The sequence below is a fragment of the Athene cunicularia genome (assembly GCF_003259725.1).
Source record: "Athene cunicularia isolate RWA chromosome 2 unlocalized genomic scaffold, athCun1 chr2_part2, whole genome shotgun sequence".
Taxonomy (NCBI): Eukaryota; Metazoa; Chordata; class Aves; order Strigiformes; family Strigidae; genus Athene; species Athene cunicularia.
Genome location: NW_020799096.1, coordinates 8,275,715 through 8,298,115, shown reverse-complemented (window position 1 = coordinate 8,298,115; position 22,401 = coordinate 8,275,715). Strand labels below are relative to the sequence as shown.

Genomic DNA, 22,401 nt, shown 5'->3' with positions numbered 1-22,401 from the left:
GGGGGGGGGGGGGGGGGGGGGGGGGGGGGGGGGGGGGGGGAGGTATTGCCAGGAAATGTACGTTGAGGGTTTCTAGATACATCTGATTGATGCAGAGTGTCTGGACAAATGGTGCTGCCTATTCCATGATTGCTTACCCTGCCCCAGGTTTTTCCTGAAACAAGGGAGAGCCTGCATGTGGTTCTCATCACTCTCATAGGGTTTCCTCTCCGAGTTAAAGCTGGGAATGGATGTCAGTAGGAGGCAATGCAGAAGTCCAGTAGTGGAGTGTTGGCAATCAGAACTGAACTGAACACGTTGGTCTCTTCACATGCTTCTTGTCTGCCTTTCAAAGAAACGCAATGTGTAGTCAGTCTTTATGCTTTGAAGACCGTTTCACTCTTCTGATTTACCAAATGGAAACTAATCTGACACTTCGTCTAGGGTTTTTTCCTCCCTCTCTCAAATACCAGACACTTTGTGGAGCTCCCTTTCAGTGGAAAGGGACACCCCTCACCTTAACAGGCTTTCACACCATGATGATGTGACCACGCATCCCCTCTCAGACCTGATGTGTGTTCACATCCCCTTTCTTTTGCTGTTAAAGCCTGAAACTTTCCAATAGGCTTGAAGCAACAGCAGGTGATGAGTCTTCTTATTTTCTTATCAGAGGGTTTAGGATTGTCTCTCATCTTGCTCTTTCAGCCTTGGAATTCTCCTTGCCTGGGAGCACAGAACGCTGCTGGCCCTTGAGGAGCAGCAGCAGGGGCATGGAAGCCTCCTGGAAGCCTCCTCAGCTTGTTCCTTTATCTGTAAGTACACATTTCTTTCCATGTTTTTTAATGTTTTTAAAGGTCCTGGTCATAGTTTATGTAGGGTCATGTGTCGACATGATGCCCCACAAGGTAGCATCATATTCCAGAGAGCAAAAATTGCTCTACTGTGGAGAAACTAGGGGACAAAAGAAAAACATTTTGGTCTACAGGTGGTCAGAGAAGTATGGATGTACAGCAAGCTTGTGCACTGATTCAGCAAGGCTGCAGCATAGCTCAGTATTCCTCAGCGAGTGTAGGACATGGGTGTGAGACTTCTCTTCTCTGTACCATCAGTGATGCACATTGCCCTGGAGACACATTCACCCCCTGTGAACCCCAGCTGCACAGACCCAGCTTAGGGGTGGACGTTGCTGCCCCAGGTAGGGGCCTGTTTCTAACTATGGCCTCCTCATGGCTGCTTTCTTTTCACTTTCAGACATGCTGTGGGCCATTAGCCTGGAGCAGGGCCCTGTTATAAACCAGGCACACAAGAGCAGCAATGCTGAAGTCTCTTGCAACGTGATGGCCAGATCAGAGGTGACCTACATCCATCAGCATCAAATACTCCCAGGGAAGGCCCCAGGGAAGCATCTCCACCTCCATCTCTCTGGCTCTGACCTCTTTAGGGGAACAGCCATCTCCATAGAGAAAAACCTCAGCCTCTGAAAAGAAGACACCTGTGTCCTGCTACACAGGATTCAAGTGTAAGAAGGAAAGCAGCAAGTGCTGCTCCTGTGCAGTGTGGGACTGGGTGCCAAGCCACAGACCTCTTCCAGTCTGCAAATCCTACCTGCCAGGAATGGTCTGTGGGGCATCTTCCACCAGGTTTCCTTCCCCTCAGCCCTGGCCTTTAGACTAGCCAGAGGAACCAATGTAGCGATCAAGCTGGAGGAATATAATTTCAAACTGGAGATATAAATTATAAACACTGGCGTGTCCCTGTCCTAAGACAGAAAGAAGGTCACTGCATCTATCTGTGAGATGAAATTCAGTGGCAGCATATAGGAATAGAGTAGAAGAAATGAAGAAAATGTACAGTATCCAACAAAGCCTGAAGTGAATACAGATAACCAAAAGGACTAGACGATACAGAACAGTGAAGGACATAGGGATATTAGTGAATGTTGAATGCCTGGACACACTCAGGCTCTGACTGTGGTTATAATCATGAGTGAGACAGCAAATTATCTTTCAGGATCAATGTAACATGCCCTGCCTCTGCAAAAGACCCCATGAATATTTAAATATAATAAAGTACCTGAGGCCTGCATTGCTCTGCATTTTATATGAAGGAAAGAAAAAGAAAGAGGGGATGCTAAAACCAGCAGACGCCCCCCCAGACATACCCGCAGGGGCCAGTTCCCAAAGGAATGCCTCTCTGTTGTCTGCACATGTCTTCTCCTGCTCAGCAAAGCCCATTGTCACCCTTAGCCTCTGTGCCAGCCTCAGGGCCATGTCCCCCCGCTTTTCCCTCCCGGCTCTCAGTCTCTGCACTTGGGCTGGAAGGAGGGATCAGCGCTGCTGTCCCGACAGCCATCCTGGCCTCTCCAGGACAGAGGAAGCCAAGGTGCTGAGACCGGTAGGAGGATGGAAGACTAGAAATGGATTTCCAGCCAGTATCTCCTCACCACCACTCTCTCTCCCGTTTGCCCCCAGACCTACCCTCTGTGTGAATCAGAATCCAGCTTTTCTCAGCCAGCAGCCACAGCAGAGCGGGATCGGCCAAGGGCCAAGGGTTCAAGCTCCAGCTACATCTACTGGTACCAAGCCCTGGGCAATGGACCACCACCCTACCTCTCCTCAAGCCTAGGTCCTGTCCAGGACACTGGTGTTCCTCCCATGAAGGTTACAGCCTATTTCCCACCCAGAGACATCTGCACACTGAGGATACGTAGAGTGGGAAGCTATTGAAACACAAGCCTGGCTCCAATCCAATTGCAATTCTGTAGTATAAATATGTTTCTACCTACAACACGGGAGGTTCCTGTTAGGTCCAGAGGCTTCTGGCTCCCCTTAGGGGTGTCAGGCTCCTAGGTGTGGCCTGGCATCAGTCCTCGTTGCTCGGCGTCAGCCCTGGGAACGTTGGTAGGCAAAGGACAAGTTTAATCAGGACCAGAGAGGATGCTCTGATGAAGTAGCTTGGTTTCCAGGGATAAATATTCTTGGCAGAGTTTAGCAGGCTTAGTGGTTTGTGCAGTACCATTTTTTGTCAGATTTCAAACTCTTCCTAACAAAGAAAGGAAGGGGAACAACTTTGAAGTTTTAAATTAATTATGTTTGCATCATGAATGAACAGATGAACAACATGTGTTTTACGTAACATTACTTCAGCTACTCAAAGGTTTTACTCATAGAAATGACCTCCTTTTGAACAAACTCTCATGCCCTGTGGAATTACTGAATGGTTTGTTTGTGTGGTCAGTTACTCTGAGTCCATCACCAGATGGCCACCAAATGCCATGACTCTGGAGGTAGATTCAGGGGGTGACACCTTAGGGAATGCTGTGGTAGCTTCTCATTAACACAACAGATTTCCAAACTGATTACTTCCTTTCACCAAGTTTGAATGCTTGAAGGCTGCAGATGTTTGTGCTCACTTTGAAGAGGGCAGAGTTAAATATCTTTGCTGGCAGTGATGTTACAGTCCTGATTGCCCATGGCTAGTAATGAGCCCAGATTAGCACAGGATGCCACCATCTTTCCTTCCAACTATGAATGTGACTGGAAAAAAAAGTGTATAAGCTTTTGGTACACCCTTTTGCATGCTTTAAGGTATTTTTCCTACATCAAAGTGAGTAGCACATGTAGACATTTTACTTTAGTCCTGAAAATGTGCAAACTTCCCTCTCCTAAATATTTTTTTCAGTCAATGTAAATAATGTTTTCTTTATTCTCAATCTGACCCTTTCTCATTTGCCTACCAGATACAATCTGATTACCAGTACTCCAGGCAGAAACCAGACTGCTCTTCTTCTCTGGATAAAACTCAGGACCACTTTCTTAATTAAGATCCCCTATGTAGTAAAATGAACATTTAGCAGGAAACTGATTCAGTTATCATGACTGCTGCCCATGGTTGTATTTGGGTTGGGAATGACCTGTTGCTGTGTTAGGTGCTTCAGAAGAATGCTCTGTGAAACCGTCCCTACCCCTGGGGAGTTATGCAAAAGACTAAGGAAAGGATGAAGAGTTCCTCTTGCTTTTTTCCAGTCAGGCACTTCAGCTCAGAGAGGTTCCTGACTGGGTAGCACTGAGCATCTATGTGCCCAGCTGAGCTTGGTGCAGGGGTGGGCATTCTCAATCGCTGCAAGCCTGGGCTTTTGCAGCGGGCCTGAGACTAGGCAGAGAGCGGGAGAGGGCTGAGGTGAAGCCATTCCTTGGGAGGAGGGAGATGTCTGGAGAATCATCCCTACACAACGCATGCAGTGGTAAGACCACCGTTTTTCTACAGAAAACTAAGCCTGCACAGTAAAACACCGCCAGTGTCTTCACTGGTTGATGTTCCAGACACCAGATGGTGCGGGCGTTTTATTGGGGTGGGGGGAAGCTGTGCCTACTTACTGTGCTGTGTTTTATATGGCAAGATGGGAGTATTAGCCACCTGGAGCTGTGTCCTCCCTGCCCATGGTGAGAACTGGCAATACACACAGGAAGAGGTGAAATTGTTGAATAAGACACAATTTAGGGCACGCAACATTTTTTTGCAGGGTATAAAGACATTGTTCCTATTTTTATTTATGTTCTCCTAATCAAGAGACTTCACAAAGGAAATTCTAAGTCCTGCTCTGCCACATGTCTTGTCACTGTTATGTTGTTACACTCAGTTTGAGACTGACCTGCAAGAAACTACATTAGAAAACACCCAGGCTAGCATCTGTATGTCTGAGAGCTCACAAGTTCAGGCAGCACAAGAGAAAGGCTGGATGAAAGGGAGAAGGGTGATGCTCGTACACAGGTGAGTGTAGGTGACCTTGGCTTGGGGAGGTTTGGGGGCTGGGTGCCAGTAGACCAGAGCACATCTCTGCCTGATGAGACCCATGTGGGTGCTCCCCAGCTCTCAGAAACCCGTCCCTTGGTCACTTGTCTGTGATTATCCGGGAGAATCATGAGGGGACTTGGTATTAGCCATACCCTGGCACAGAGGGGCAAACAAAGAAAGATGCTGGTGCCTGCCAGGCAGGACACGGTGCAGTGACCTGATCTGGTTAGAGGCTTGCAGGCACTTGCCAACAGCTTCACCAAGTTTCACATCAACACACCCCTCTCTGTCTCCTTTTTAACGGGAAATTAAGCAACACCGTAAAAAAAAACCATCACTTGTCTCTTCACCAATTCATTTGCTCTTTTTGAGAGGGCAAGGTATCAGTATATTTTTTAAAATTTTTTCATCTCATTGGTGTTGAACTATCCCAGCATGTCTGAAATTCCTTTTCTGAGGAGCTATGGCAGAACTAGAAAAAACTATGGACTTCTCGACAGCCTTCCAAGCTTGTCTTTTGCCTTGTAAGTAAGTTGTGTGCATTAATTATTTTTAATGGTGTCAGAATGTATTTCTTCTTGGTTTTATATCACACTTCCATTTGTCCCCCAGCCTAATTATGTGGTTTGGTATCAGCCACGTCCTATTACCCAAGTCGCAAACTCAAATGACACTTGGCAGATAACTTGTGGACGAATGGCTTGATTCCCTTGTGTGATGGCTGAGAAATGTGTGCCATACAACCCACATGCTGGAGGTAAGGTCTTGCATTTCTCCCCCTCCTCACCATGTGCAGCAGCACGTGCCTTTGCCAGCAGAAACAGGGAGTACACCTCAGTCCCTCTTCCTCGCGGATGGGGTGCCTGTGCTTTGAGGATTCTCTCATGACCACAGGGGTGAGGATTTCTTGCTGGACCCACTCCCCACCCAGAGAGACTGGTCTGTATCACACTTTCTGGGGCTGATATTAATTGGGACAGAGGTTTCCCCCAAAAGAAGTATCTCCTCTACACACAGACACCTGCACGCTGCTGGTGCAGGGGCTGGACAACCAAGTCAGCATGTGGTACCACTGTGCCGCGTGGCACTGCACCCATGGCCGTTCCCTCAACCTGCCATTTACCAAGCAGTGATGTGTTTGCAGATAAATTCCCCACAACACCATGAACTTTTTGTGTAGGGACATTGCAGCTTATTTGTCTAGACATGGGAGAATAGCAGGCAAAAAAGGCCAGAAAGCTCTTGATAGGGGACTAGGGGCATCCAAGAGGGACAGAAGGAGGAAGGGAGGTGTGCTATCCGAAATGACTAGGGGCCAGGAGGGCATTTTGGATGCAATTGCTGAGTTTGCATGTCCTGTGGCAGTTTTCAAGTTTTACCCCAGTATAAGGAACTTTATGGATGCAAAATACAAAGGGATGAAGCAGCAAAATGCTTTCCAGATGTAAATAGGGAAGGGCACAGTAAATGCTGGAGAATCCTTATGGGAGAAAACCACCTTCAGCTTAGAGTCCTTTTCAAACTGTCTTCAGCCTGAAGACCTGGGCGGGAGGCAGGAGAGACTGCATAGTGCCTGTGATTTCCAAGGGGCTATCCTAGGAGCCATGTAGCACTGTCTGCTGCATCTCCCTCTTGTTATTCCAGAGCAGTTCAATGTAAGTCCAGTCTTTGGAAGAGCCAATGAGAACTATCCTACTTTGCACGATGCTGAGCACCTTGTTATTCCTTCCTAGGTTGTTGACTCTTCCTTCCTGGGCTGTTAAGTGATGTGAGGTACACCACACAGTTGATAAGCAGCTAGGAGGTGCTGCTAAGCTATGGTTTATTTATCAGATAAAAGTCTAGCACAAACAAGAGCTATTTACAGAAATATAGTACTGAAATATACACTCTCAGCAGTCTGTATGAAGTTGTATCAAAGGTTTCTAGAAGTGAAAATTTAAGCTATCTGTCAGATCCTGTGGTCCATCTTGTTCTCCATGTAGGATTATTTCTTATATGTTTCTACATCAGTCTAGTTTTAGCTGTCCCCAGAATGGAGCTGCCATCATTTCCAAGAGAAAATGAAGGGCTACAGCCTGGCTTACCTCAAGATCAGGACACTGACAGCCTGAGTTTGCTGTATCGGCAAGGGCTACTAACATTGAGTTCACTTACCCTTCTAGGTCACAGTAGAAAAGGTTTACCATTTTTTTCCTGCAACAGCTAAAGAACGCAAAGCACTTTGGGTGATTCACAAGAAAGGGGTCTTTGTCTGAAAATTATTTTTAATGAGCACTCATGAGAAACTTATGAGAAACTAATGAGAAACTTTAGAGCCAATGCTTCTACAGTTGCTCAGGGCTATATGGATTTAGGTTTTCTGAACAAAGCATTCAGTAATTTATTACATATTAGTTTTATAAAGCAAAGCTTTAAGGAAAAAAAAAATCATTATTTGAGTCAGAGGGTGAATATTTTTCAGACGCTGAATTGCAAAGAACTCCATTCCCAGGTTTACCCTGTGTTTGTCTACACCTTCCAACAGGACCTGAAGAGTAGACCAGGATCTATACTGGAGCAGCCCATCTTCTTCTTCCAGGCTATGTTGCCTCTTACATCTCTCACGGAGAGAGTGGTCAAGGCAAGAAACTCCTGATGTGTATGTCTCCAGGATCAGTGATGTGCAAGTCCCGGGCCAATGCAGAGCTGCTGTTGATCTTGCAGAGTTTTTTAGTTTTACAAAATAAACTTACATAATTTATTTTTTTTTTAATCCCACTCAGAAACCCACAAACATAGTTTCCAATTGCAACAGGAGTTGCAACAGAAGGCCTTCACTTCCGACTATTTTGCTATTAAGACAGGAAACCAGCGAAACGCTGTTTAAAGATCTAACAGCTATGGATGCCAAGTGCTATGCCATGAAACGATAAACAGTTGTTTTGATGTTGAAGTTGCACTTCTAGAAGGTACTTTTCCCACACTTTGTATTGGTAAGGGGATTTTTACTGTTGGTGCGAGCACTTTGCAAGGCGGAGCATTCAGCCAAAGCCCAGCAGAAATGAGAAGAGCAGCCCCTTACTTCGGTGGGATTTGTAGTAAGCCAGGAGACAGCCACAGCGCTCTCCCATGCTCAGTTTATTTCCTGTTGGAGTGGAAATGACCGGCTTCCCCTGCACCTTCGGTGTTTTACGCTCCCAAGCAAGGGCTAGGTTGACTCTTCTGAAGACAGTAGTATCTTGCATACTGACCTGAATGGTAGCAGACACAGATAATGAAAGAAAAAGGAGAGAAAGGAAGCAAAGCCACAGTCCAAGCACCGAGTCAGGGGGGAACCTGTGTCTCCAACGCGGCAAGGAGCAATGCGATGGGGTGACTGAGGCATGGAACGGACTTCTTCCTTATTCAAGATGGCTGTGGTGTTCCAGATGGGCCTAAAGTCACCTAAAATTTGAAGAATGCTCTCACGCATTTCTTTACTGTTCCTTCCTTGCAACGCACACCTCCTCATCCTGTCTGCCTTGGTGAAACAGCTGACCTGATTTTCATGTCTTCTCAACAAGTTTTAAGTTCTGAGCACAGGAAGAAGTGAGCCCTGGAGGTGAAAATTTCGTGAAGATAGAAGCATCTACAAAAAGGCTGTTGGAAGGCAATCCTAAAGTTACCGAAATTCTTATTAAACACTGTAATTAATTACTGAGCAATTGAATAGATTTACATTGTCTTCACAGTTGCTGTGATACACCTATCAGATGTATCGGTGCAGAAACTACTACTAAATTGTTAACTTAAAATTTCCTAGCTGAAATCAGAACAATGACCACCACTGAATCCATTTCCACCTGTTATAGAGCCCTGACCACTCATGTCTCAAAAATAGCTCAAACAGGCTCATCAAAACCATGTGCCGGTTCTCTACACTGAGCTGAATTAAGCCATTCAAACTTGTTTGTGGACAGACTGGTACCTAATAGCTCATTTAACACTACGAAATATATGGAGCTATGCAAAGCCCCTGACAACATTATGATTTTTTATACCACATATGAAAGAAATCCCTCAGGTTTGGGTTTACGGTAAGAAAGAGTCGAGATCTTTTTACTTAAAAAAAAAAAAAAAGATTGATTTGTTGCTTTCTTTAGCAGAAACTCTTTTATATATTAGAAGCTGATAGGACTTAGGCTACGCTGAAAAAATATGTCTGTGTGTAGGTTGTCTCCAGTTATTTAAGTGTGTTTGAAATCTCACTGAGTGGAAAGACTCCCTGTGTCTTCGGATGAGAAACTCCAAACAATTTGGGGGCAGAAACAGAAACTGTGTGAATTACTTCACAGTGCTGGGAAAATTATATCTTGTGTAAGCAAACTGATTCCTACTTTAAAAACAAAGAACCCCAATAGCATCAGTATCATTATAAAATTTGTTTTTTCAGACAGTCTGGATGAGAAAGCAGCAGAGATGGGAGTGGGCTGTTCATCAGCAGGTTTTGCAATCTCAGTATTGAAGATTTTTATAAATGAGGTTCTGGGTTGCCTGATTAGTGCCTGCTGATATAAAAATACATAGGCCCGTGTGCTGCATTTGGCTTGGGAAGCGTACGCTATTTTGATTAGACAAACAGGTAGTAAACCATATGAGACACATAGAAAGCATGTTCTAAAAATGGCTCTCCTGCAGGTTTAAGAACATAAGAACAGGCAAATGTACATATGCCTACTGATGTCCTGAAGACGTTATATAAGTTTATACTATAAAACATCTCCATTTAAGCTAGAGAGCTAAACATAGATTCCAGTCTGCTAAAATTTGTAGCGTACCAAGACCATAGGAAATGGCTGAGCATGAAGACAGCTGCCCCCACTAGGCAGGGAGAAATCCCACCTTCTCAGTAATGTGGGAACCAGCAGCTGCAGAGCCAGGTAACAGAAGATATTTGCTGTACAGGCATCATTTTGATGCATATCTATGCTTTTTTTTTTTAATTTCTGGAGCTGTCAATAACAGTTTGAAAACACTGGAGCTTCCTTTGCAGCAATGGGTAACTCCACACACCGACTGCAGGAACAGGGACTTCAGGAAGCAGCTGTGTTACAGGATCCCATATGATGTTCAAGGTCCAAAATGAATGGGGCAAATTGTTAAAAGAAGAGCTTCAGAGGTATTGCCATGAGATAAAAAAATCATCCTACACTTGAAGCCTCCAACACCTCAGTTAGTAAGAGAGTTAGGGAATTAAGCTGATCTCTGCCTAGGACCTTATCTAGGAGATGTCTGAGAGAACAGCGCTCTCATTACAACAAGCATAGATATATCCCAGCAGAAGTAAAGCAAGGGAAACTCAGGCTATAAATAAGGCGCAAGAGTGGGGCAAAGAACTGCTGAAGCATCTTGCTTATGATTGTGGTACAGTCTCTGTTGCAGGTTACGAGGCGGCTTCCCTAAAGAAAATCTGTAGTGGCTCACGCGGGGCTTAATTTTGGGAGCTGCTGTGGGTGGTGGTATCCACTTTCAGGGTACCACCACTTGCAGGGAACCACCACTTGCAGGAATTCTCATACGCAGACAGAGGAGATCTCTTGTGGCCCCCAGAAAGCTCAAGGCAGTTAAAGGAGGTGCCAGTGGGTGATGGGAACCTGAGTCACTCATTTCTCCACCTTAGGCGCCTGCTCCCTGCTGCCAGGGACGGACGCTGCTCCTGGCCGGCTCTGGGAGGCGGGCACCACACCCTGCGATGCACAGGTTGCTGCTGCAGGTGCTTCTGGCTGCCTCAGCCCTTTGCTGTAGATATGAGTCATGGGGGCTTGGGAGAGTCCCAGTCTGTGAGCCTCTGGAGCTGGTCACTGCTGTCACGACAGTGCTGCTTCTCTGCTTTCCTTGTAGATGGAGCTGCACAAAGCCTCAGGCAGTCGGAACCTTCCACCAGCAGAGCCGTGCGGATGACTGTGTGGATCAGCTGCCATTCTTCTGCGCCAGACCTTCTGAATACCTTCATCCACTGCCACCAACAAGAACCCAGAGAAGCTCCAAAGCACATTCTGTATGCGTAATTGGGGGATCCTTATTTTTATGTAAAATCTTACAGAGAAAATTTTGGGACCAAGAAGGAGAGAGTCCATCTGTCCTCTGAGAATAAATAAAATCACAAAGCAGCAACAGGCTACCTATTATTGTGCTCACTGGGGCTGCACAGCCTTAGAAAACCACTGGGCAGCAAACAGAGAAACCTCCTGTGTTCTCCCAAGGGCTGGAAAGCTCACCCGAGTCCAGGGTCCTGCTTGCCAGGCTGGACTCGCCTGCAGGAGCTCATTAGGGTGACAAGTTGTGAAAAACAGCATAGGAGTGCTGTTTAGCTGCTTTAGATGACTAAGCTGGAAGGAAAGGCAGAAGGAAGTTGCACCATCGTGAAGTAGAGTCAAGGTTTAACCCTACAGATCTCCTTGCCCAGCGCTCTCCTGCCAGCAGCAGGCAACAGCAGGTGCCTAGAGGAGACCATATGAAAAAAGACACAGCAGCAATTTCCCAGAAATGCTTTCTGATCTCAGTGACTTAGGGCAGCAATTTAGCCTGCTTTTGAGGGGCATCTCTTTTCTTCCATCCTCTGATAGCTGAGGCACCTTAAACATCTGGATATGAAGAACTGACTTTAAATGCTAGCACACATAAATCCTATGTTGAGAAAAAAAACAAACAAACAGAACAACCCACATTGACTTTTCACTTATCATCCAAGCAAATTCCCTGTGAAAAACAAAACAAAACAAAACAAAACAAAGTTTCCTCAGTAGTGAGCTCTCTTCTTACAAGGGTGTTTGGGGGGGATTTTATTGTTTGCCTTCTATTTAAGTATTAATCAATGGAAACAGCTTGTGCATCATTGTTTAACACATCTGCAGGTGACACAGCCTCATTGGATGATTTTCTGCCACTCAGATCTTCTTCACCGCCACTTGAGTCTGGCCCTGATCCCGTCCCTGTAAGGAAGCTGTAAGAAGGGCAGTGACAATGCGGCTGCTGAGAGCTTTCATCCTGGCAGCTGTTTTTTCTTGTCTGTGTCCTGCTTACCCTTCTGGCTCCACATCCATCAGTGGCAATGGGGATGCTCTCTTTATTTCAGCTTCATGTTTCTAATTTTTCTCTTTCTTTCACACAGGCAATTCTGCACAAATGTTGCAGCAAACCCCCATATCCATCACCAAGCCAGAAAGAAAAACAGTGCTAATCAACTGCCACGTCTCCCATCCTGATTTTCACAACATTTTCATTCACTGGTACCAAATGAGGCCAAACACAGCTCCCAAGCGCATTGCCTACATGTCCTCCAGGCTCTTCCTCGAAAACAAGTCCGATGAGGGGAAATTTAGTATTGAGAAGGACCTCGACAAATCTGTCTGCACCTTGACAGTGAGCAAAGTAACTCTGCAAGACTCCGGTACCTACTACTGTGCTAGGTGGGATGCACAGAAGTAGAAAACCATAGGGGACCTGCACAAAGACGTGCTCTGCTTTCTGAACCAGATCCTGAAGTGTTTGACAACATGCAGGAACATCCCCACCCTCCTTTCCCCTTGAATCAGACACACCGTGCAGGCGGGCAGACACCAAAGGCGCCGCTGAGCTAGCGCACGCTTTGCAGACACGCACTGCAGCCAGCACCAGCAGAGCTGTTATTTCACTTTACCAATAAAAAGGGCATTTTCATAGCTCTGGCCACGTTGCTTCTGGGTGGATTTACAGGATGGTAGGTTGGGCTAGCTAAAGGAAGGAAAAACCTTTCCATTACCACTACCCTTTACATCTTTGGAATAAATCCCCAGTGACATTATTTGTGTGGCAGAACAGAAGGATACAAGTGAAAGTAAACGTGAGGCACTACTCAGGATTGTTTTGTTCTTCTCTGCTGGTAGAGAATCCTGTTTTATTTTCTCTTTGTTTTCCATCCGGACCTGATCAAACCTTCATTTAAGTTAAACCACAAGTTTCTCAATTGACTGCAGTGGGGCTTCTCATCCAACATGGCAGCAAGCCTGCAAAACAAACAGCCACTATACAACAGATAGTTATACTTCCATTGTGCAAACAGAAAGACATGAATTTAAGTTATTTCAACCCTTTTCTCACAGGTGATTAGAGACAGAACAAGGGGGAATGGCTTTCAACTGCAACAGCGAGTTTCAGCCTGGACGTTAGGAAAATTGTTTCCCAGAAAGAGTGGTCGGACAGTGGAAGAGGCTGCCCAGGGAGGGGCTGGAGTCACCATCCCTGGAGGGGCTTAAGGGTCGTTTGGACGAGACGCTGGGGGCTGTGGGGTAGGGGAGAACTTTGCAGAGTAGGGCTGAGGGTTGGACTCGATGATCCCCAGGGTCTTTTCCAACCTAAATGGTTCTGTGATTCTTATGGCTGAACAACTGATCGTTAAAATCGCAGGACCACTGCGTTCTGATCCCAAAGGACCCAGTACTCCTAGACTCTGGTACAAGGTACATTCGGGGTTGCCACCCTGGGGTGTAACATCTCACCTTACCTATGACAAGGAGCAATTACAAGCGCAGCAATCCTGCTTCTGAGATCTCAAATGGCTGCTGTTTATTTTTCTGTGTGATGAGCAGTAATTTCATACCCCTCGAATTCCCTAAGTTCCAGGTTCTTAATTTTTCTCCCTTTTATTGACAGTGCACCTGAGCAAAAGTGTCTAGCTCCAGGCATTGTTTTGACTAGTCTAAAAGCAGTGGTGAAATTTGATTCAGACTATAAAATTACTTTGTAAATGAGTCAAAGTAATTGTGTGTGTGTGTGTGCATGAGAGAGAGAGAGAGAGAGAAGGTGAGTTTGTGCCACTTGTGTAAAAGCTATAATGCTACTGTTAACATTTACTGGGGTTCAGTTAGGCTGCTTTATCTCAACATCCCCCACCTGACACCAGGGCAGCCTCTCCGGATGATGCCCATGTGAGTCATTTCCTCTCCTCAGCCTCAGCCCTCTCTACTTGCTGGGACGGGAGAGCTGTCACCTTCCTCCCAAAGGCAGACGCCAGCAAGAGACCTCAGGATGCTGCTGCTCCTGGCCCTGGCCCTGGCTGCAGTCTGGTCTTGTAGGTTCCCCTTGTCATTACGGCATGGGGCAGTGGCAGGAGACATCTCATATTCGTGTGTGTGAATGAATAGTAGACTAAAAGAGTGGTTTTGTTCTGTTTTCTAGATGGACAAGCACAAGTGCTTCTGAAGCAGAATTATGTATCCGTTACCAGAGGGGAAACTAAAACTGCATGGATTGAGTGTGAAGGTGTGGGCATATCTGACTTCCAGACTGCATTTATACATTGGTACCGACATATACCCCCCAAAGCTCCTGAACGGGTTCTGTATATCGGACCAGGTTCAGCCTCGTATGATGACGATTCCTATCGGAACAAGTATACTTCTTCGAAGAAAGGTGCGAATGTCTGCACGTTCTCAATCGCGGACATCAACTCCAGCGATGAAGGTACCTACTACTGTGCCTACTGGCAGACCCACAGAACTAGCAGACCACAGGCAGCCTGTACAGAAAGCTGCCTGCACCCTGAGCAGCAGGCGTTCTGTCAAACGCAGAGAACAACCACCGCACCCTCCTCCCTCTAAAACAACCCAACAGGTTCATGCTGAGTATATAAGTATAAATAATGGACAGGGCAAACAGCAAAGAAATGCAGCGTGCTACAACTCAGCAGGTATAATGTGCTGTGCTTGAGCACCCCTGTGGGTGACGGTATTACAGCTGAATTATAGAGTAACACAGGTTGTCTTTGAATAATGTAGGTACTTTCCCAAATACAGTCTGAGCTAGCAAAAATGAAGCGATGGCAGAGAGGGAGCATAGGAGGAGGGTATTTGCACTGAAGGTCTGGCCTGGGAGACTTCAAATCCAGGTCATGATGGAAATATTGATGATACTCATCACTGGTCACTCAGTTCCCATAACTTGATGGTTATGAATGACAATGACTACTTTTCACATAGATACCCCTTAGGGCCCCTTCTTACAGGCAAGGACCTGTTACATTGGGCAACACCTGAAAAGACGGTCCCAAGAACTGGTTGTGAAGTGTGTTTACAAGAGAAAGCTGCAGATTAGAGCAGGGAACATAGGAAATGGTGACACAGCACCGCTCAGCCAGGCAGCTGGGAGCAAAGCCACTGTGAAATTTCACTTAAGTGGCAATGGTATTCACAATCCCATGTCCATGTGAGTGTTTCATGCAACTAGAGCATGTCATTTCCTCTCCTCAACGGCAGTCCATCCCCCATCCAAGGTTCATTAACTAAATTCCTACAGGCCCAGCCATATTCTCTGAAAATGTCATTGCTGCAGGTTCTTTTTGCAGCTCTAGTTTGGCCTTGGAAGATACCTTCCTCTCTGGCTTTCACACTTAAATGGACTAATAATAAAGACAGAGTCCTCAAGTCAGTAAACTCCACGTTTATGATTTGGGTTTTGTTCTTTCTATGTAGATACATCTGCACTACAGGACCCAACGCAAATTCATGTATCTGTCACAAGGACAACAGAAGAATATGAACTTTCCGTACACACTGTGAGAGATGAGATTTAGTTATGTACACTGCTATTGCCAAAAAGACTCAAAAAAGATGCCGAGTAGATTCTCTCTTTTGGGTCAGAAAATGAGAAATCTTTCTTAGGGAAGAGCATGGTGTGTGGTAGCTGCTGCCCAAGGGGCCATTATTATGAAGTCTTTGTAGGGCACCTTTTCAGGGCTCAGAAATGAGGGAAAGTAGAAGGCAGCAAACAGTTGGCTGGGACACATGTATACATGAAATGCTGGGGTTTCAACCCCAAGCCCCAAATTAAGGTTGACATATGGGTGATTCCCACAGCCCTTCCCAAAGGAGGGGTGAGTTTGCCTTTAGGATTCCCTCCAGGGTGGGGCTGGCCTGGCAGGGAGAGTCAATAGGTAAATGAGCCCCAGGTGTCCCACATTCAGTAACCCAAGGTCAGGTGTCCCACGGAGGGATAAAAGCTGGGACCACTTGCAGGAGGGGCAGTGTCTGTGAGGTTGTGCTAGTTTGAAAAAAACTAGTGGGTGGCACCGTCAGAATAACAATTTAATAAGGGGAAAAAAAATTCTAAAGGCAGATAACACTGGGTTAAACTAACAGAGTCAGGATACAACCCGACAGACTCCCTGTTAATCAGGGTGGTGATAGCAGTCTGGTAGAATGGTGGCTGCAGTCCCCCCGAAGCAGTGATTCTGTAGCAAAAAGATCTGCTCTTCCTCAGAAAAGTCCAGTGGTGGTTAAGTAGCTCATCTTCTCTGGCAATCCAGTGGAAAAGAGAGCATATCTGGTATTCAGAATCTCAGGTTATATCCAGGATGAAATGCTGGATTTCTCCCTCTGGATGGAGCATCTCACAATGGGGTAAGGAGTCATGCTACATGGCATTGATGGGCCATTAACAGAAAGATAGTCGGGGGAGGGGGGGAGGCAAGGAAACACTGCCCCACCTGATTTCCACAGCTCATGAGGATGGTGATAGAATACACTGCAACCCAGGACAGAGGTGGATGTCCTGTGCAGAGTTCCCTGTTGGGGAAGGACCTCCCGCCTCCCTGGAACTGGGCTCCAGTCAGGTCTGGCTTTTGTAAACGCAGACTGTGTAGAGATTCAGTGTGTGGCTTCCTTGGTCTTATGTGTTTGGCTTGTTGACTCGGTTGTCTCCCATCCTTTTATAGGAAACTGCATGTCACCATTTATTCCACCCATTGTTGGTCATGCAGCGTCATTGTTGGGGTCAGTGGGATTGGTGTCAATTATATATAATCTGATTGACTTGTTTGTACCCCCAGCGCTCACCCATGTACTGACCCTTTTGTATCAAATACAGTTTGGTTATTGGTTCATCTGTGTCCTTTATGCTAGGCCTAATAATTGGCAAAACAATACTTCACCCTGGTTTCACTTCACTGTCTGGAGTACCTGGATAAGGCTGACCAGACATTTTGGAGCTGTTTTAAGAAAGAGCATGAGATGATAGTTCACTACGAATAATCCAATTTATGCTACCAAAGGAGGCAGTATATTCTAGGAAAGGCTGATGAAATGCATTTCTGGGACAGCTTTGGGGTATCTGAGGAGAGGAGAACATCCTTGGGAAGGGATGGATTGAACAATTTGAGGGTTTATGTGTGAGTTCAGCAGGTAAATCTGAGAAGAATGTAAGAGATAAATGAAGAAAATTTTTTTCGGATGGAGCATTTTAGGTCCTTTATACACTGCTAGTGCTGTGGTTTAGCTTGTCAGTAAACTCAGCCCCCTCCATGGTAGTGGGTTGAAGACCATTGGATGTGCCAAATGAGACATTTCCTCCTTCCAGCCATTTGATGTTTTCTCCACCTGAAGGGCTTTATAATGTTTCTGTCTTTCATTTCCAGGTTTAACCCACATGGGCAGCATGTTGCTGCTTCCAGTCCTTCTTGCAACTTCATTTTGGTCCCGTAAGCCCTTTTTTCCTCTCCTTCCCATTTGCAGATAACACAGTCCTGGCTCTAAACTCCAGCAATTTCTTCCCCTCACACAATTTCTTTGCTGCTTCTTTTCCAGGTGGAGACATGCAGGCAGCTCCATCACAAACCCCAGCACTGCAGAGGCAGATGAAGGGCAGCTCTGTCAGCATGGAATGCCGAATGAGCATCCAAACCACCGTGCACTGGTACAAGCATCTCTCTGGGGAGCCACCAAAGAGGATACTGTACATGTCAGGACAGTCACCTGTTTTTGATAACAGTGGCGATAAAAGGAGAGTTCAAGTTCAGAAGCATCCTACTGAGCTCCGCTATGGTCTCACTATAGATTATTTAACCCCAAGGGATTCTGGCATTTACTACTGTGCGTACTGGATTTATCGAGGCATCACAGCATTAGATGGGCAAGGATAAGCTGTACAAAAAGGCACTTTGAACTCTGCTGAGAATTAGATACTTCCCTATTCCACCCCTCTGTCATGATTTTCTGCAGCAGGGTAGGAAAACCAACAATATCTTTTGGCAACTGTTAAATATATGATGCTAGCAATCAGCATGTCACTTCAGTCCTCACACATATCTGCAACATCCAGGAACCAGAGAGTTGTAGTCACTTTAGGGTAAATATATGAAACATTGCTCTTAAAATGGAGGTTTGATTGTGCTGAAAGCACTCACCTGATAGTGAACATGGCCTGTCTCTGTGCGTGAACAAATGTGAGCTGTTAATTTCTCTTCTGTTAGAATCCTTAGATTAAACAGAAAAACATATCTCCATCCCCTCAGTGCTGCTTCTTAAAAAAGGAAAAAAATACTTGAATATAAAAGACCACACACACTCCTTCCTTCACATTTTTTTTTTCTCTTCCTTTGCATTTCAGCCACTACAAATTCCTACAACAGCCCAGAAAACCTAATTTTATTGTCACAGTTTCTCACCTGATGTGTCCAGGACACAATGGAAAACCTCGGCCATGGGCTAGGCCCCTGGCAAGCAGAGACTGTCAGGCCCTTCAGGCCAAGTGTACCGAATTTTACAGATCGGGTTCTACAATCAAAGACTAGTTCTAGGGAAGCTGGCATTTGCCTGACAGCTAACTCAGAAAACAGAGATAGTTTTGTGTCTCCAAGTTCCTTAGTTAGGACAGAGTGCACATGCTCAGTATTCTGTGAGATATTCCTCTAATGCATATGGACCTTAAAAAATGAGCACAAGTACCTTGATAGTGGTGGTTTTACAGTTCCACAGGCTCTAAGCATTGTTTTTGCTAAATTTTCAGTACGATTTGATTATGGCCTTGCTATATACTGGCCACCTTAACTATTTGAAAACCAGGTTGTAGTACATGTGACCTCAGATGCTAACTTCAGTCAGCTTGCCTTCTGTTTTCACATTGTGGGATGTGAGGATTCCTCACAACCAGTCTAGGAGGTTTCTGGAATGAGTTGACGGCAACTTCCTGGCACAGGTGATTGAGCGGCCAACAAAGGGTGCTCTGCTGGACCTGTCACAAAAAGGGACAACTGGTTGGGGCTGTGAAGGTCAGGAACAGTCTTAGCTGCAGTGACCATGAGCTGGTGCCTGTAATTTAGATGTTCAGTTGTGTGAGATTCAGTATCATATTCCTTTTCTCTTAATTTGAGATCAGGCACCTGACAGATTTTTGCTGTGTGATCAGAAGAGTAGCAACGTGCTGCTACTTGTGCTTATACATGTCCTGGTAGTTTGGGGCAACAGGAAACAAGGGCTTGATTTCAGGTCCTCAGATACTATTACCAATGCAGTTTTCACTCTGATTAACAATAGTCACCCATGCAGGAGACCATCATGAGATGCTGCTGGGATGGGTGACCTTCTCCTTGCATCTCTCTCCCTTCACCTTAAATTCTGTTTCATAGTTCTCTCTTCCTTGTCACTTTGTTGTGCCTGCCAGTCCTTAAGTCACTTCTCCTCCTCATTCTGCTCAGGGTGGCCTGACAAAGTTAAACAGACTTTCCCACAGTTATTTTCTGGGAAGAGAGGGGCCCTTTCCATTGCTACCACACAAAGGCAAGTGTCTCTCCTCACCTGCTTCTCCCTGCACCCCTGCTCTCACAGGCATCTTTCCAAGACAGTTAGCAACATGTGCTTACTGCTGGCTTCCTGCACGTGGCCGGCTGCCAGCAGTAGGGAGACCAAAGCAGCTCCTCTTCCTCACGATTGGCGAGATGCAGCTCAGGCTCACCCGTCACAGAGGAGTGCCCCATGGCACCAACCCTGCTCATCGAGATGCCCCTCTGTGATGTCTGTTGATGCCCTTTTGTGTTCCAGTCTTCCTTTCCAAGAAGTGTTTGCACCTCATCCGAGAGTCAAAACCAAAATTCTGTGGCTGTGCATTTCCTCCTGAACTTGAAACCAAAGTGGAGGCGCGTCCCCGAAGCGCAGCTGCCCCGGTTGCTGCAGGCTGGTGCCCTCCAGCTGCTTCGGTGGAGGGCAGCACCAGCACAGGAGCCCTTGGACATGCCCCTGGGTGACTAAGCCGAGGTGGCAAAAGGAGGTCCCTAAAAGGATGGGGGAATGCCTGTTTAGGTACTGTACACCTCCTCTCACCCCTCAGGGTGACGGCATGCACACCACCCACTGGAGTGACCTCTGGGCTGGAACTTTCACGCCCTGATACACAACTAGAGCTGCTCTCACTCACAGCCCTTCCTCAGTGGCTCTGGCTTGACTTTTCAAGGGCCACAATCCTTGGATTTACCAGCGTTTCTCATATTTACCTCAAGAGCAGACAGAACTACAGCCTTATATAAATGTGCCCCATCTGCTTGCACACAGAAGACTCATCGCTGAGACCGCTCAAGAGAGTCACCTCCTCCTCCAACACAACGCTGTCCCCATCTGGGGTCCCCTTCACCCTCCTCTGACTCTCAACGACAGCAGAGAGTGACAAGCAAACATGCTGCTACTGGCAGCACTTGTGGCCACAGCTGCTTGGTCTTGTAAGTCCTTCCTTACTTTCTTATCTTTCCTCACAGAGTACCCATGGCTGTGCTAACAGGCTTCTTCCCAAATCCCTGTATTTCAGCTAATAACATCATTTCCTCCTTTTCTCTTTCCTAGATGGATTTGCACAAGAAATTCCCGTGCAGAGCCCTATATCCATCACAAAGTTCAGAAGAAGTGCACGGATGACATGTGAAATTCAAACATCAGCAGCAAGTTTTGATGGCATTGTCATACACTGGTACCAACAGAAGGAGGGTAAATCTCCTGAGAGGCTCCTGTTCTATTCAGGAGGGAAACCTTCATTTGAAAGTGGCTTTCAAGCAGACAGGTACATGATTGAAACAGTTTCTAGCCAGAATCGATGTGTTTTTACAATAAAAGATGTAATACCAGATGATGCTGCTACTTACTACTGTGCCTACTGGGACCCTCACTGTGATAGAAATTCAAAGATCATCAAGGCAAAAAACTCGTCTCCCTCAACATCTGAACCACGGGGCTGTAACCAGGCCACTCCCCTGATTTTCTCACTCCATGTGGTATTTGCCATCCAAAAAAAAAAAAAAAAGCAGCTAACCCTGTACAACTGAGTCTGGGTTGTCAATAGCACATCTACTGTAAGGGCAAAGGAAGTCTTCACTGCCTTAAGACTTAGCACATGAATACTGAAAACAGACCTGCCTCTTTGGTGCTGTTTGCACACCCATGGCAGGCGTCTGGTGGCCCTTGAGGGGAGCAAACATTGCACTGACTTCTTAGTCCAGCCACTGTTCTCCCCTAGGAAAGAGAAGACACTAGAAGAAAGACAACACGCTGAAGAAAGTACCTTAGTGGTGGGAATGATATGCTTGCCACTTCCTAGGACTTCTAAGAAAAGGATCTGTATGTTCCCCGCTCTTGTCTTCCCTGCTGTATGTGTAAGCAACTGTTAAAGGATTTCACCAGTCTGTGGCTACCTCTAGGCTGGCTTTATTAACAACTAGGAGTTGGGCCATCACCTCAGTGAGTGGCAACAGCTAACAAAAAGCACGCTCTATATATATGATATAACATACAGTACAAAGAGTCTTTGGTGATTTTCCAGGCACTTTCATCTCCCAATTCATCACCAATTTCAAAAGTCCATTGTATTCCACAGTTTCAACTAGTTCTTATCCTCCGTTTCCTCTTCAGACACCACTGTTCACTGATGCAGTCTTCGGTCATCATGGTTACTTATCTTCTGAACAATCTTCATCATAACTCACTTTTAGACTTCTAAGAAAATACCCAAAATGTTCTGTTTAACATATACTTAGTCAATGTCCAGCTTTTCATTGCCTAGCCTTTCTAAATTGCTTAAACTGTCAGTATTGTTCCTAGAGCACCTGTGCTCTATTAACTAAACCTATAAAACAATATTTACTAATTTTTCCTGCTATTAATAATATCCTAAGAGAAAAAGAGTTTTCTAAAGCTTGTTCCTTTTACACAACTGTAAGTCCCTGGAAATACAGTTTACCTAATTTGGATACCCAAAATCCCACATGGACCGATTTAAATCAGAGATGTACAGTCTCTTCTCTAACACAGCTGATGACATGCTGCTTATAACCCTCTTCTTGTTTCATTTCATCTTAAGGCAAACAGGAATTTTTGGAAGGAAGAAGATTTGCTGAAACTGTCAAGTTTGATGGATTTATTTCAAATTTGCCATGAGTTAGTATATGGCACAGCAAGCATTTCACAGAGGAGCCTGAGCAGAATAATTTTTTGTTTGTGCCTTTAGCCAAGTATGTGTCTACTCATCAGCTTTTCTTTCCTTGATGAAGGGTGTAATTGGATACCTGAAAAGCTGGACCATCACACAGAATGAGCTATGGGACTTTAGAAAGAAGCGATAGATGCAAATAAACACTAATCACCAGTAGCCTCAGATTTTGAATGTCTTAAACACAAAGTGAAGTTTAAGCAGGCAAGTGCTCAGTGATTTCACTGAAACCTGTTGGTATCTTCAGGGCTAGCCAGTGGTGTGACACAGAGCTCTAAGCCAGAAATTGTTAGTAACGTGCTGTCTTTATTTATAGGTTCTTATGGCAATTTTCCAAATAGTTTCCCTTTAGTTCAGTGAATCCCCCTTACTTTTTGTTGCGTGCAGTGG

The 22,401-nt window shown here is 45.7% G+C and overlaps 1 gene segment (V, D, J or C); it reads left to right on the top strand.

Annotated features, from left to right (window-relative positions):
• The first annotated feature begins 20,163 nt into the window (after positions 1-20,163).
• LOC113477513 lies at positions 20,164-21,959 on the top strand. The segment is given in 3 exon segments: positions 20,164-20,254; positions 20,376-20,762; positions 21,883-21,959. Coding segments are annotated over 3 exon segments (507 nt in total).
• The last annotated feature ends 442 nt before the right edge of the window (positions 21,960-22,401 follow it).